This window comes from Castor canadensis, chromosome 1, assembly GCF_047511655.1.
Source record: "Castor canadensis chromosome 1, mCasCan1.hap1v2, whole genome shotgun sequence".
NCBI lineage: Eukaryota > Metazoa > Chordata > Mammalia > Rodentia > Castoridae > Castor > Castor canadensis.
The window spans coordinates 98,121,417-98,136,045 of NC_133386.1; the positions used below are offsets into that span (position 1 = coordinate 98,121,417).

At 36.3% G+C, this 14,629-nt stretch overlaps 1 protein-coding gene across 1 annotated transcript; it reads left to right on the plus strand.

Annotated features, from left to right (window-relative positions):
- The first annotated feature begins 1,625 nt into the window (after positions 1-1,625).
- On the plus strand, positions 1,626-2,309 carry LOC141424972 (MSL complex subunit 3B-like). The gene has a single exon (XM_074080539.1). The coding sequence runs from the start codon at positions 1,994-1,996 to the stop codon at positions 2,294-2,296; it is 303 nt and encodes a 100-aa protein (XP_073936640.1). The 5' UTR covers positions 1,626-1,993; the 3' UTR covers positions 2,297-2,309.
- The last annotated feature ends 12,320 nt before the right edge of the window (positions 2,310-14,629 follow it).

A 14,629-nucleotide genomic window follows, 5' to 3' on the forward strand; every position in this document is an offset into this window, starting at 1 on the left:
TGTTATATTGGAATGCAGCTACTTCTCAATCTTTTGTATAAATCTTGAAATACTTAGGGAAGTTTTAGTAATTTGTGCTTTTAGTGAAAAGCAGCTATATTAGCAAAGATATTTTTTAAATGAAGCCAGATGTCAGTAATTGAGAGAGCTATGGCTAGAATAAATCTGGAATTTTTAGTCAGGAAATAGGGATCTAAGTCACAATCTCACATTGTGGACACATTTAAAGAACAGTCTTCACAGTATTCTGTGATTAGTATGACAATGAAACAAAGATATGGAAAAAGCATTGAGAAGGCGCTCCTGCTTAGTACAATACTTACAATTCTCCCCCAGTTCAAAAGAGAAAATCATGTTCTTAAAATATATACAAACACTTATTTGTGATCCTGGAAAAGATAATAGAATGTGTTTATGGAGAAACCCAAACACACCTGCACTTGTGAAAATAAGGAATCTCTCTGTTGACCATAAATATAACACATAGATAAAACAGGCTGTGGTGATAGAAATTAGAGTAGGGAATAGAGAACGATGCCTGGAAGTTTAACTCCTTAGCTTAACAGGCAGATTTCACCAATGTTCAGTGCACAAAGGATTTACAAAGTGTGCTCATCTCAGATGTTGCTCATACCAAATATGGAACAGCTACTTTCTTTTTTGTGGGGGGAGTATACTGGGATTTGAACTCAGGGCCTACACCTTGAACCACTCCACCAGCCCTTTTGTGTGATGGGATTTTTTAAGATAGGGTCCAGTGAACTATTTGCCTAGGCTGGCTTTGAACCATAATCTTCCTGATCTCTGCCCTCCTGAGTAGTTAGATTACAGGCAGTGAGGCACTGCTGACCTGCTCAAGTTTATCAAGGTGGATGATAACCCTACAAGATGTAATAACAGAGAATATTGGCTCTCCATAATAAATATAGAATATCCTTGCTAGATATCATAATTAAGTTAGCAATATATGAATGGTTCTTCATAGGCCTGTTACTGGAAGGGCAGGAGGGAACAACAGATAGCAATAAAGTTACTAAATAACAATAAAGTTACTAAAAACAGAAAAGCAAGCGTAGGCAAAGAGAAGAAATAAATGTACCTGAACTGATTAATTTTCAAATTAAAGTTAAAACCTGGGAGGCGGGAGAACTACCAATTCCGACAAAGCCAATACATTGAAGAATTTATCCCACAGAAATTACAATTATAACACAATATAAAAGGCATTTTATATATAGTTAAGTTTCTCAGATTTATAGGAACTACTCATATGAATAACAAAAACTAGGAGATCAAGATGAAAAGTGAAATATAACATGCAAAAATGAGAAATGGAAAAAACTGAAAATCAGTCATTTAGAATCAACTATTTGTCAATAGTTGATTTAAAGTCTAGACTGGGTTCATTAAGAAGAGCTTTAATATCCAGGAATGAGGAAAGGGGGATAAAGGAGAATGGTGGAGGGGGTGAGATTCAAATATGATATATTTCAATGTATCCTAAGAACTTTTGTAAATGCTACAACATATCCCACCCAGCACAACAATATAAATAAAGAAAGAAAGAAGAAGAGCTTCAATACAAATGGAACGTGCTCTGGAAATACCAAACATAGGCTGCGCAGGCGTGGATTGCGTGCGCTACGATGCAGCACGAGTTCTTGGATGTCTCCAGCCATTGCCTAAGTTTCTTGACGCCGCAGGGTCTCAGTCTACCCAGATCGTGGGCGTTATTGTTAGGAAAGACTGGAAAGGCAGGAGCATCCCAGACTATCTGATGCACTTTAATGATTGGGATCCATCCACGGCCACCGGTCAGGTGCTCAGTGATGGGGAGGAAAATCGTAGATAGCAGAGTAAATTGGCAGGAAAAGCAGTCGCTCGTCCGCGAAGCCCAAGAGGAAGAGGCGCTGAGGCGCCGCCGGGGCGGTGAGCGTGGCCATCCCCAGTGCTGCTGGAGGACTACCGCTTCCGCATCAACCGGTGCAGGGCCATGGTGGTGGCTCTGCGGGAGGTTTACCTGTCGCAGGTTGCGGGCGGGGCGGGCGCGGAGCACGCGCGGGAGGCGCTTCGGTGGGATGCCGGGGCGGTTTCGTCGCACTGTCACCTGGAGCTGTGTAGGGAGATGGTAGACGGCCTGAAAATCACCTTTGACCGCACGCTCCCGCTGGTGCTGCTCTACCCCTGCGAAGAAGCTCAGTATAGAAAGGTGGCCTCCTCCCAGGTTGTAATTGTAATTAAGGAACGTGCCACCAGCACTAATCGCAGGGGGAACACTGTCCCCCAGTGCGCCTGAGCCTGCACCGAGTCCGGCGACCCTGGGTGACCCTGCCCCCAAGAGACACAGCCAGACCCCGGAGTTCGTGGTCCCCGAGGCGGAGAATGCGCCACCGCGGCCACCGTGTGTCGCCGAGGCCCGCGGGGCAGCTGCAGAACGCATTCGCTCTGGGGCCGCAGCGGTTCCCGCACTGGACGAGAGGCCTCAGAGCCCAGCAGAGCCTGCGCCCCCTACCTCCTGACTCCAGGCCGCCCCGGGCTGCAGACTTGGCTGGTGATGAAGGGGGAAGGGCCAGTGACCTAGACCGAGGCCTTGTCCTGGAAGCTACATCTGCATGGGTTGTTGGTAAAACTTCCAGAAACCCTTGAATAGATGCCCTTTCCGGAGAAGAATCTGAAGGCTTTGCTGATGCACTTTGCTCTCTTCCTGAGATTTTTAGCAGAATACCACGAGGACTTCTTCCCTAGTCGGCTTAAGTGACTGCCTGTGAGGCGCCTGCCAGTGTCAAGAACCCCAGGACGGTTTATTGAAGTTCTGATGACTACAGAACAGCCTCTCTGTCTGGCTCGTGCTCTGATCTCCAGATAAAGAACTGAGAGACGGTGGGCTTTCTCTCCATAGGCCCGCCTTCAGGGGCTGTGCAGAGGCAAGCTGTTACCCACATACCAGTTTTTCTGCTAAGAACTCCTTTCTGGTGCCTGAATGTGCTCCACATAGCATGTGCTGATGCACAGGTCGTCTGTGATGGTGGAGAAAGGACAGCTGTGTTCATAGGTTAAGCCTTTTTGGTAGATGCTGCTGATGGTAGTGAGAACCACACTGTTTAGTCATTTGCTAGCATTAAACAAAATATTTTTCCAAACTTTTCATTCATGTGACGAGGCTGAGCATTTCTATCCAACAAATTTTAGTTTGTACTTGGAAACCACAAAGTAGTCTCAAAGTATGGTAGAGAGAATTGATATTGATAGCCAAAGAAAAATTTGCAACTATGGATTTTCCTTTGTGAAACATTATTTTTGGCTATCTAAATAAAGCATTGCCTGTCTTGTTTGAGATTTTACAGCTCTGCCTTGTTGTGTAATGTTATAGTTCCTTTCCTATAGAATGTTATTTTTGGTGAACTAAATAAAGCAGTTCCAATCTTATTAAAAAATATCAAAAATATTAGTTATTCAAATAGTCGTTATTGAAAGATATTATCTGGAATTTTTCTTAAATAATGCAATGCATGTGTCTTTACCTTGGAAAACCAATATGAATAAATACAAATAGTGCATGAAATTTTAAATATTGAGTAATTAGAAAATATTAAAAGCAACTAGGAAGAAATGGAAAATAGCTTATAAATAATAAGAACAAATTAAAAAGTACTTCTCACTCAGAAATAGATTTTAAAGACTAAAACAGCGGTTTAAATTCTTAGAGAAAATATCATTTAACATCTAAATAATATGTAAACTTACTTTTGACATATCAATAGGAATATATGTTTTCTTTGTGTTGTTGAATGGACATATCTGCAAAAGTACTAATGATTCAAAGAAGACAATTTGAGCTGGGCACTGGTGACGCATGTCAGTAATCCCAGCTACTGGGATGGCAGAGATCAGGAGGATTGCAGTTTGAAGTTAGTCTAGGGAAATAATTGCAAAACCCTCTCTAAAAAATAGACAACACACAAAAAAAGCACTGGCAGAGTGGCTCAAGTGGTGTAGCACCTGCCTAGTAAGTGTGAGATCCTGAGTTAAAGCCCTAGAAAAAAAAGTTTGAACAAATACTTAAGAGAATATGATAAGAGATCTAATTAATTTTAAACAACCAATTGAAAGAAAATTCAAGGAAGATAATTTGAAAAAACTCTACAAAAAGACAAATAGTGTCTAAGGGTACATTTTGTAACAAATAAGACATGTTCTTTGTCAAACAGGACAGACACGTTAAAAAAAAAAACTTTGGGTGGAAAAAACTTAAGCTAAAGTATTGAAGAAAGCCATCATAGGAAAATATATATGTGCATTTCAGTTGAAAACATGGAAAAAACAAGATAAGAAAAGCATGTTGAGCAAAAACCAAGGTAATGTTTGTGTGTATATATATATATATATATACATATATGTATGTATGCATGTATATATATGTATGTATATATATATATATATATATATATAAACTTAATACTTAATAATTTCTAAGAAATTAGAAGTGGCTATGAACACCAAGACACTAAGAAAAGCTATGGCTGATTCTTATTACCCTCAGAAGATGATCCCTCAGAAACCGATCCTAACAAAAAGTGTTTTTTAAAGATAAATGAGAATGGCTGGTATAATACTACTACCCTACAGAATGTGTTTTTGCTTTTATTTTTTATTTTTAAATCAAATTTATTGTTCAACTGATACAAAAATTCACAAACTTATGCATTAAATATTTAAAAAATTATAGTCAAAACAATGTGAAATACATGCTTGTAAAGCATGTAATACCATATTGTTAACTACTGGCACAATGTTCTACAAGTAAACCCTAGAACCTACTTATCTTGGACAACTGAAAATGCATACCCATCGAACAACAACTCCCCATTTCTGCCTAGTCCCAGTATTTAACAACTACCATTCTATTTTATGTTTTTGTAAATTAACTACTGTATACATATATATATATATATATATATGGAATTATACAGTATTTCACTTTTTGTGATGACTTGTTTCATTTAGCACATTTTTACATGTCCATCCATGACATACATAACAAGATTTTTCTTCTTTTGAAGGTTGAATAATATTCCATTGTATGTACATACCACATTTTCTGGATATGTAACTAGAAATGAGATTGCTAGATCATGGTATTCTTTTCTGAAGAACCGCCATACTGATTTCAGTAGCAACTGTGCTAGTTTAGGTTTTTATCAACAATGCACAAATGTTTTTTCACATCATTATAGGTATTACACTTTGTTACTTTGGTAACAATAACGTTGCAAGTGAGACAGGTTAACTGTCTGGTTTTGATGTGCATGTGTTTCTTTGAGATTAATGGTGAAGTTATTTTGGTTTTTGTTGTTTTATTATAGGAGTTCTTTCTATATTTTTGATATTGAAAACTTTGGTATAATCTTTGTAAATATATTCCCTGGTCTTGTAGGTTGCTGTTTTTGCTCTGCTGTTTCCTTTGCTATGAAAAAGATTATTAGTTTGATGCTTTGCTATGAATAAGATTAATAGTTTGATATAGGACCACCTTTTTGTTTTTGTTCTTGCTGCTTTTGTTTTTGGTGTTGTATCCAAGAAATCATTGCTTATATCAATGCCATATAGTTTTCTTCCTGTACTTTCTTCTAGGAGTCTTATAATTTGGGGTCTTATGTTTAAATATTTAATGCATTTGAGTTGATTTCTTTGTGTGCAGTATATTTTGCATATACAAGCAGAGCTCATCTTGGGCAAGGAGGAATGCAAGGGGCATTGTGGAGGATGAGCATCAGGCCCAGCTGGCAGAAAATTAAGGGTGACTCCTGTAATTCCTGCATCAGCAGGCCACATACAGAAAAGCACTGACAAGAACTCAGCCAAGAGGGATGGCAGCACATTACAGCTCTGCCTAGAAATAACCCTTTCTTGTGTAACTTGTTTGACTTCAAAGAGAAAAAAATGGATGCCCTCCCCATACAATGTAGCAAAATACAACCCTGGAGAAAACCCAACCTCTTCTCCTCAGCAAGGAAGCAATACTGTTTGTTGTTTGTTGATAGTTTTATCACACACTGTACTCATTGTATAGAGTTTTCTCTTACCATATTCTTATGCTTTAAACCCATATAGTTTTCCTTTCTTTCATATCCTGCTTCATTTTGTCATTTTCCCAACTACATTGTTTTAATTAATTATTAATAACTTTAACAGTTTTTACATTCCCACTTAATCCTAGAAATGTCTTTCTAACTTTCAGTTTTAACATTCCCACTTTATCCTAGAAATGTCTTTCTAACTTTCCTGGGGCTGTAGTTGATAATATCATTTTTCATTAGGTGGGACTGGGATTTGAACTCAGTACTTCATGCTTGCAAAGCAGGAGTTCTACCATTTGAGACACACTTCCAGTCCCAAAGATACCATTTTTTAAAACTTTATTTAAATACCTGGTTTATTTTGTTACTGCAGTCTGCTTTCTCTCCTGAGTAAAAGCAGTAATTGTAACCCACCCCCCCAAATCGACCCATTAAGAACACCCCCCCAAATATTATAATTTTTTTAATTCTTTTTTTAATCGCTTTTACATTTACTTACATGTGTATACATTGTTTGGGCCACCTCTCCCCCTGCCAGCCCTCCCACCCTGGCTTCCAGGCTAAACCTGTTCTGCCCTCTTGTTCTCCAACTTTGTTGAAGACAAAACATAAGAGTTAATAAGAAAATCATAGCCTTTTTGCTAGTTTGAGATAATGATAGCTGTACAGAGAGATTCCTAGTGTTGTTATCATGCATGTGTGTATTACAATCTGAATTTGTTTATTTCTACAAGTCCTCTTCACTACTTCCTGGTCACCTTTCCATAGTGGCCACTGCCAGTTTAAGATTACTATATTTGCTTCTATACAGTGGACACATCAACCACATGTAAGTTTTAGGTTTCTTCCCCTTTCCCTATTCCCCGTGTGCATGTTCTCCTCTTAGTGTGTGACCCATGTCCAATAATATTTCTGCATTTGTTTTAGTTATATAATCCACATATGAGGGAGAACATGAGATTTTTGGACTTCTGAGCTTGAATAACTTCACTTACAATGATGTTCTCCAATTTCATCCATTTACTTGCAAATGACAAAATTTCATCTTTGTGGCTGAATACAATTCCATTGTGTATAAATAACACATTTTCTTAATCCATTCATCAGTAGTGGGGCATCTTGACTGTTTTCATAGGTTGGCTATTGTGCAATAAACATGGGTGTATTGGTCCCTTTGTAATAACCTGATTTGTATACCTTTGGGTATATCCATCCCTAAGAATGGTATTTCTGGATCATATGGCAGATCTATGTTTAGTTTTGTAAGAAGTCTCAATCTTGCATTCCATCATAGTTGTATGAGCTTATATTCCCTCCAGCAGCGTACGAGGGTTCTTTTTTCTCTGCATCCTCGCCAACATTTGTTGTTGTTGTTGTTGTTCTTGATGCTAGCAATTCTAACAGGAGTGAGGTGGAAACTTAATGTGGTTTTGTTTTGCATTTCCTTTATGGCCAGGGATGGTGAGCATTTTTTCATGTGTTTTTTGGCCAACTGGACTTATTCCTTTGAAAAATTTCTGTTTAGTTCAGTTGCACACTTCTTTATTGGACATTGATTTTGGGCAAAGATTTCCTCCCATTCTGTGGGTGGTATCTTCAATTTAGAGACCATTTGTTTTATTGTACAGAAGCTTTTTAGTTTCATGTAGTTGCATTTGTCAATCCTTCCTCTTAGTGCTGGGCTGCTTGAGTATTACTGAGGAAGTCCTTGCATATGCCTATTGTTTCCAGTGTGTTCCCTGCTTTCCTGTACTGATCTCAAGGGTTCAGATCTGATATTAAAATCCTTAATCCACTTTGAGTTGATACTAGTACAGGGTTACAGGCATGGATGTAGTTTTGGTTTCCTGAAGGCAGATAACCACTTTTACCAGCATCATTTGTTGAAGAGGCTATTTTTTCCATTGTGTGTTTTTGACATCTTTGTCAAAAATAAGGTAGGTATATCTGTGTGGATTCATATCCAAGTCCTCTATTCTGTTCCATTGATCTTCATGTCTGTTTTTGTACCAGCAACATGCTGTTTTTATTGCCATGACTCATTAGTATAGTTTGAAGTCAGGTATTGTGATACCTCCAGCATTGATCTTTTTGCTCACTATTACGTTGGCTATTCACAGTATTTTGTGTTTCTAAATGAAACTTAGGGTAGATTTTTAATCTCTGTGATGAATGTCACTGGGATTTTGAAGGGAATTGTGTTGAACATGTAGGTTGCTTTTGGTAGTATAGCCATTTTTACTATGTTGATTTTACCAATACATGAGCACAGGAGATCTTTCCACCTTCTGTGGTCTTCCTCAGTCTCTTTCTTCAGTGGTTTGTAGTTCTCCACGTACAGGTCATTTACATCCTTTGTTAAGTTTATTCCTCGGTATTTCATTTTTTTGAGGCTATTGTAAATGCAATTATTTTCCTATATCCTTTTTCAATTTTTTCATTTTTGGTGTATAGAAAGGCTACTATTTTTGTCAGTTGATTTTGTATCCTCCTACATTGCTGAAGCTGTTTATGGTGTGTAGAAGTTTTTGGGTGGATTTTTTTGGGTCTGTAAGGTATAATGTGTCATCTGTGAATAAGGATAGTGTGACTATCTCTTCACCTATTTGTATTCTGCTTATTTCTTCTTCTTGCCTTGTAGAACTCAGCCAAGAATACAACAGGTCCTAGACTTTTCTTTTTTGAGAGACTCTTTATTGCTGCATCAATTTCAGTTTGTATTATAGGTCTGTTTAGGTGGTTAATATCCTCTTGGATCAGTTTTGGATGGTCATAAGTATTTAGAAATTTGTTCATTTCTTTAAGATTTTCTAATTTATTGGAATGCAGGTTCTCAAATTAGTCTCTGATGAGTCTTTGGATTTCTTTGGTGTTTGTTCTTATCTACCCTTCTGTGTTTGTGATTTTACTAATTTGGGTCTAATCCCTTCACATTTTAGCCAGATTTACCAGGGGCTTGTCAATCTTGTTTTGTTTCATCAGTTCTTTGTGTTTTTTTTTTTTTTTTGCTCTCTATTTCATTAATTTTGGCCCTTCATTTTATTATTTCCCTACTTCTGCTTGTTTTGGATTCTGCATTTTCTTGTGTTCTAGGAGATTGAGATGTGGCATTAGGTCATTTATTTGAGATCTTTATGTCATTTTGATATATACATTAATGACTATAAACTTTCCTCTTAGGACTGCCTTTGCTTTGTCCCATAGATTTTTTTAGGTTGTGTTTTTGCTTTCATGAAATTGCAGGAATCTTTGATTTCCTTTCATATTTCTTCTATGACCCACTGATTGTGGGAGCAATGTTATTTAGCCTCCAATACTTTGTGTATTTTCTGCTGTTGCTTTTGTTGTTGAGTTCTAGTTTTATTACATTGTAATCAGATAAAATGCAGGAGAGTATATCTATATTTTTATATTTGTTGAGGCTTGCTTTGTGCCCTAAGATATGATCTATTTTGGAGAAAGTTCCATGGGCTGCTGAGAAGAGTGTATATTGCTGTCACTGGATGAAATATTGTGAAGGTATCAGTTAAGTTCATTTGATCTATGGTGTCATTTAAGTGTAGGGTTTCTTTATTGATGTTTTGTTTGGATGACCTATCTATTGGTGATGAGAGGGTATTAAAGTCTCCCACTACTACCATTTTGTAGTCTATATGTGCTTTTAAGTCCTTTAGTCCTTTGGAATTTGGTGCACTGACAATAGGTGCATATAAGTTGACAATTGTTGTTTCCTCTTGATGTATTGCCCCTTTTATTAGTATGAAGTGTCCTTCTTTGTCTTGCTTGACCAATGTAAGTTTGTAATCTATTTTTCTGAGAACAGTATTGCTACTCCTGTCTGTTTTGGGGGGGCATTAGTTTGCTAAATCTTGTTCCAGCCTTTCACCCTAAGCTAGTGTTTATTTCTGTTAATAAGGTAGGTCTCTTGTAAACAACATATTGTTGGATCTTCCTTTTTAATAATTTGCCAGGCAGATGGGGGAGTTGAGTCCATTGCTACTCAGTGTTATTATTGATAGATACGTGGTTTCTGCCATTCAGTTGTTTTTGTTTTTTAAGGGCTTGATTGTGTGCAAATGAATCTTGTCTTTTCTTCTCCTATGGTTTGATAACAGCCAGGGGGCTTTTTTCTTTGGGGCAGACACACTCTTCTGGCTATGCTGCATGGGTATTTTCCAGGCTGTTACGTACAATTAAAATCTGTTTTAAGGCTCATTCCTTGAATTTTATGTGCACCTAATGTGATAATGGTTATTTTTTTGGCTAGAAGCAATCAGAATTACCTAAGTGTAGTTTTCATGTCTCAAGGTGGTTTCTTTAGACATGGAGCTCAGAAATACTGTTTCTCTATCCTAACTGCCATCTTGGACCCTCCAAAATTATAATTTTTTAAGTGACTGTTCATATATAGGTACACAGATCACAATCTAGAAGAATAATAAATATAAAAAAGTAAAGAAGTATTCATCAAAAACCTCATAAATCAATAATGAAATCCAGAGCTACTGTAATATGGAACTGCTGGACAAACAGTTCAAAATTCTAGGTTTGAAAATGGTCACTTTCCTCAAAGAAGATTGAAACAAATGGATGAATGAAATAAGAAAATCAAGACTTTGATGGGAAAGTCAGCAACAAAGTTGAGAAATTAAGTGAAGAAATTTAGATTCTGAAAAAAGTGCAAATATTTGAAGTGAAAAACTCAACAAATTAGACAAAAAACAGTGGAAACCATCTTCAGTTGTCACAGTTCATCAGAAAACAGAGTATCAGGGTCTAAGGATAAAGTCAAGGAAAGTCAAAGAGTAAAGTCATAGAAAACCTATTCGATAAAATTATGGCAGTAAATTTCCCAAATGTAGGGAAAGTTATGAACATGCAAGTACAGGAGGCTTTAGAACCAAAAATAGGCCTGACCATAAAAGAACTTCACATCATATTATGCTTAAAATGACAAGACTACAAAACAAAGAATATTGAAAGATGCAAGATAAAAGTACCAAATTACTTTCAAAGACAAACTCATCAGAATTTTATCAAACCTTTGAGCTGAAATCATAGAAGTCAAAAATGCATGGAATCATACATATTTCAAGCCCCAAGGGAAAATAAATGCCAACTAGGGTTATATCCAGGAAAGTTAATATGACATTTAAATCCTTTAACATAGCTTCAAATCAGTAGAGAACAAAGACCTTTCAAGATAAGCATAAACTAATTTGTGACCACTAGGTCACCATTGCAGAAGACACTTAAAAGAATCCCACACACAGAGCTAGAATCAACATGGCCACAAACACAATAGCACAGTAAAGAAAAAATTCAACAATGTACAGAGGAACAAATGTGAATTACAATAGCAAAAAGCATTCAACTCCATAATCCAGCAAAATCTGAAGATGAATAAGGGTTGATAGGTGGTTATTTTCAAAGTACTTCATCCCACATGTATGAAAATGGAGTAATGAAACTCATTAAAATTGTTTAATGAAGGGGGGATAAAAAAGTAATAGAGTGGGCAAATTTGATTAAGGTACATCATTTTTATGTACAGAAATATCAATAAAAATCCTTTGTACAGTTAATATATAATAATTAGAAAAGAAAAGAAACAATGAGTGTGAAACAAAAGAACAAATGGCACTCCAATTGAATAGAAAAAGATTACAGGAATTAGCAATTGCCTGTCAACAATATCCTTAAATATAAGTGGTCTTTCCTGTCTAGTTAGAAGTCATAGACTGGGTGATTGCATTGTCTACAAGAAACTTACCTCATTAGCAAAGACTTATACTTGCTAAAAGTGAAAGAATTGTAGCAATGAAAGCTGACAGTAAGTAGGTGTGGCTATACTCATATCTGAAAAAATAGACTTCAAGCCAGAATTAGTTAGAAGAGATGAAGAAGGCATATATATATATATATATATATATATATATATATATATGAATATTTGTGCACCTAATTTCATAAAATGAACACTACATTGCATAAATAGACTGATAGGTCCAGATAAATAGAATAAATAGATCATCTAAAGTCAGCAAAGAAACTTAGAAACTTTGTAGTTGATCAAATTGTCTTAAGAGTCACCTCAGGATGTTTCATCACATAGCCACAAAATATGCATTCTTCTCAGCAGTTCAAAATAGATCTTTTACAAAATAGATTACATTATTGACAATAAAGCAAGACTTAGCATATATAAATAATTTGTTTTATTGGAAAATAACAGGGCAAAATTAGAAATCAATAACAAGAGAAACTATACAAAATATATAAAGACATTGAGTTTGAATAGTACTCTTGAATGATTAGTGGGTCACTGAAGAAACTAGGGACAGAATTTAAAAATTCTAAGAATCAAATGAAAATGAAAGCATAATTTGCCAGAAACTTTGGGATATAGGATAGGCAATTCTAAGAGGGAAGTTTATAGTTATGAGTGCCTATATGAAAAATTAGAAAGGGACTAGGCACAGTGGCTTTTGCATATAATCACAGCTATTCAACAGTCAGTGCTCAGGAAGATTGCAGTTCAAGGCCAACTCAGGCATAAAAGTCAGCAAGATCCTCATTTCAACAAATTTTCATGGCATGACTGATACATGCCTCTAATCCAAGTTACATGGGAGGCCTTAGGTCAGAGTCTGAGGTCATCCCTTGGCAAAAACACAAGACACTATCTACAAAATAAAGCCAAAGGGGACTGGAGGTGTGGCTCAAATGATTAAGTGCATGCCTTGCAAACATGAGGCTCTGCATTGAAACCCCAGTACTTCCCCTCCCCCAGTTAGAGAAGTCTCCAATAAATAACCTAATGATGTACCTCAAGGTCCTAGAAAAACAAGAACAAGTCAAATTCAAAATTAATGGAAGAAATTAAATAATAAAAATTCAGGGCTGAAAATAATGAAGTGATAACTAAAAAAATACAATCAATGAATGAAATAAGTTCTTTCTTTGACAATAGTCTCAATAAATACATAAATAAAATAACTTGACAACACTTTAACCAAGGAACTTACATACTACTACAATGAAAATATAAAACATTGACAAAAATTATTGAAGAAGGCTTTATAACATGGAAAGACCTCCCATGTTCATGTATCAGTAGAATCAATGTTGTGAAAATGTATATTTTAGCAAAAGTCACCTACAGATTCATTATGATTTCCATTAAATATCCAGCGACGTTCTTCACAAAAAAATAAAAAGCAATCCTGAAATTCATATGAAGCACAAAAGCCATCCTGAACAAAAAGACCAAAGCAGGAGTTGTCAGAGTACCTATTCAAATAGTCCTACAGATACACGCTAACAGAAACCAAAGGGCAAACAGGGCATATGGCAGCTGTTCTTACAATACCAATACCTGGGCAGCGAAGGAGAGAAGAATTTGATATAGTCTGGCTAGACCACAAACTCTAGGTCACCCTAGGTTACATTGGGAGACTCAGTCTCATAAAACCAAAAGCAATAACAAAAATTTCTTTTAAAAAAACCCAACATGCTACACAGGTGAAATCAGATGTTTATACCAGCTGAATAGAAGACTCAGAAATAAACTCAGGCAGCTACAACCTCCTCATATTTACCAGAGGTGCTAAAAACATTCTTTGAAGAAGAGATGGGCTTTTAAACACATAGTGCTGGGAAAACTGAATATCCACATGAAGAAGCCTGAAAGTAAATTCTTTTCTCTCACCCTTTGTTAACCAATTAAAAATGGACCAAAGGTCTTAATGGGAGATCTGAACTCAAAAAAAAAAAAAAAAAACATGGAGAGTTCATTTCAAGAAACAGGGATAGACAACAATTTTCTGAATAAAACTTCAATAATGCAGAAATTAATATCAAGAATCAACAAATGGGATTGTGTTGAATTAAATTGCTTCTGCACAGAAAATGAAAGAATTTACAAAGTGAAGGTGCCTTATGCCTATAATCCTAGCTACTCAGGAGGCAAAGATCAGGAGGATTACAGTTAGAAGCCAGCCTAGGCAAATAATTTGCAAGACCCTATCTCTAAAAACCTATCACAAAAAAGGACTTCAGTACCACAAAAAAAAGGAAAAACTCCTTAAATATTAAAAGAATAAATAATCCAATTTATAAATGGGCAAGTGAATTTAGTAGACAGTTCTTTAAAGAAGTGCAAATGACCAATAAATGCATGAAAATGTTCAACATCTTTAGCTAACAAAGAAATGCAAATCAAAACTACATGGAAGTGTTATGCTCCTTTGCATAGCTGCCCATCATTCTATCCTCTTTCAATAGCATCCAAATGAATCTTTGCTTTGTCATAAAACAGCAACAAAAAATCACATTGAGGTTTCATCTCAGACCAGGCAGAATGACCATCATCAAGAAAATGATGAATGCTGGTAAGGATAGGGAAAAGGAATCTTTATACACTGTTGGTGGGAATATAACTTAGTCCAGCCACTATGGAAATCTGTATGGAGGTTCCATAAAAGTTAAGAATAAAAATACTGCTTATTTCTCTTGGTTATATCTCAAAAGGAATCAAAGCCAGAAAGCAA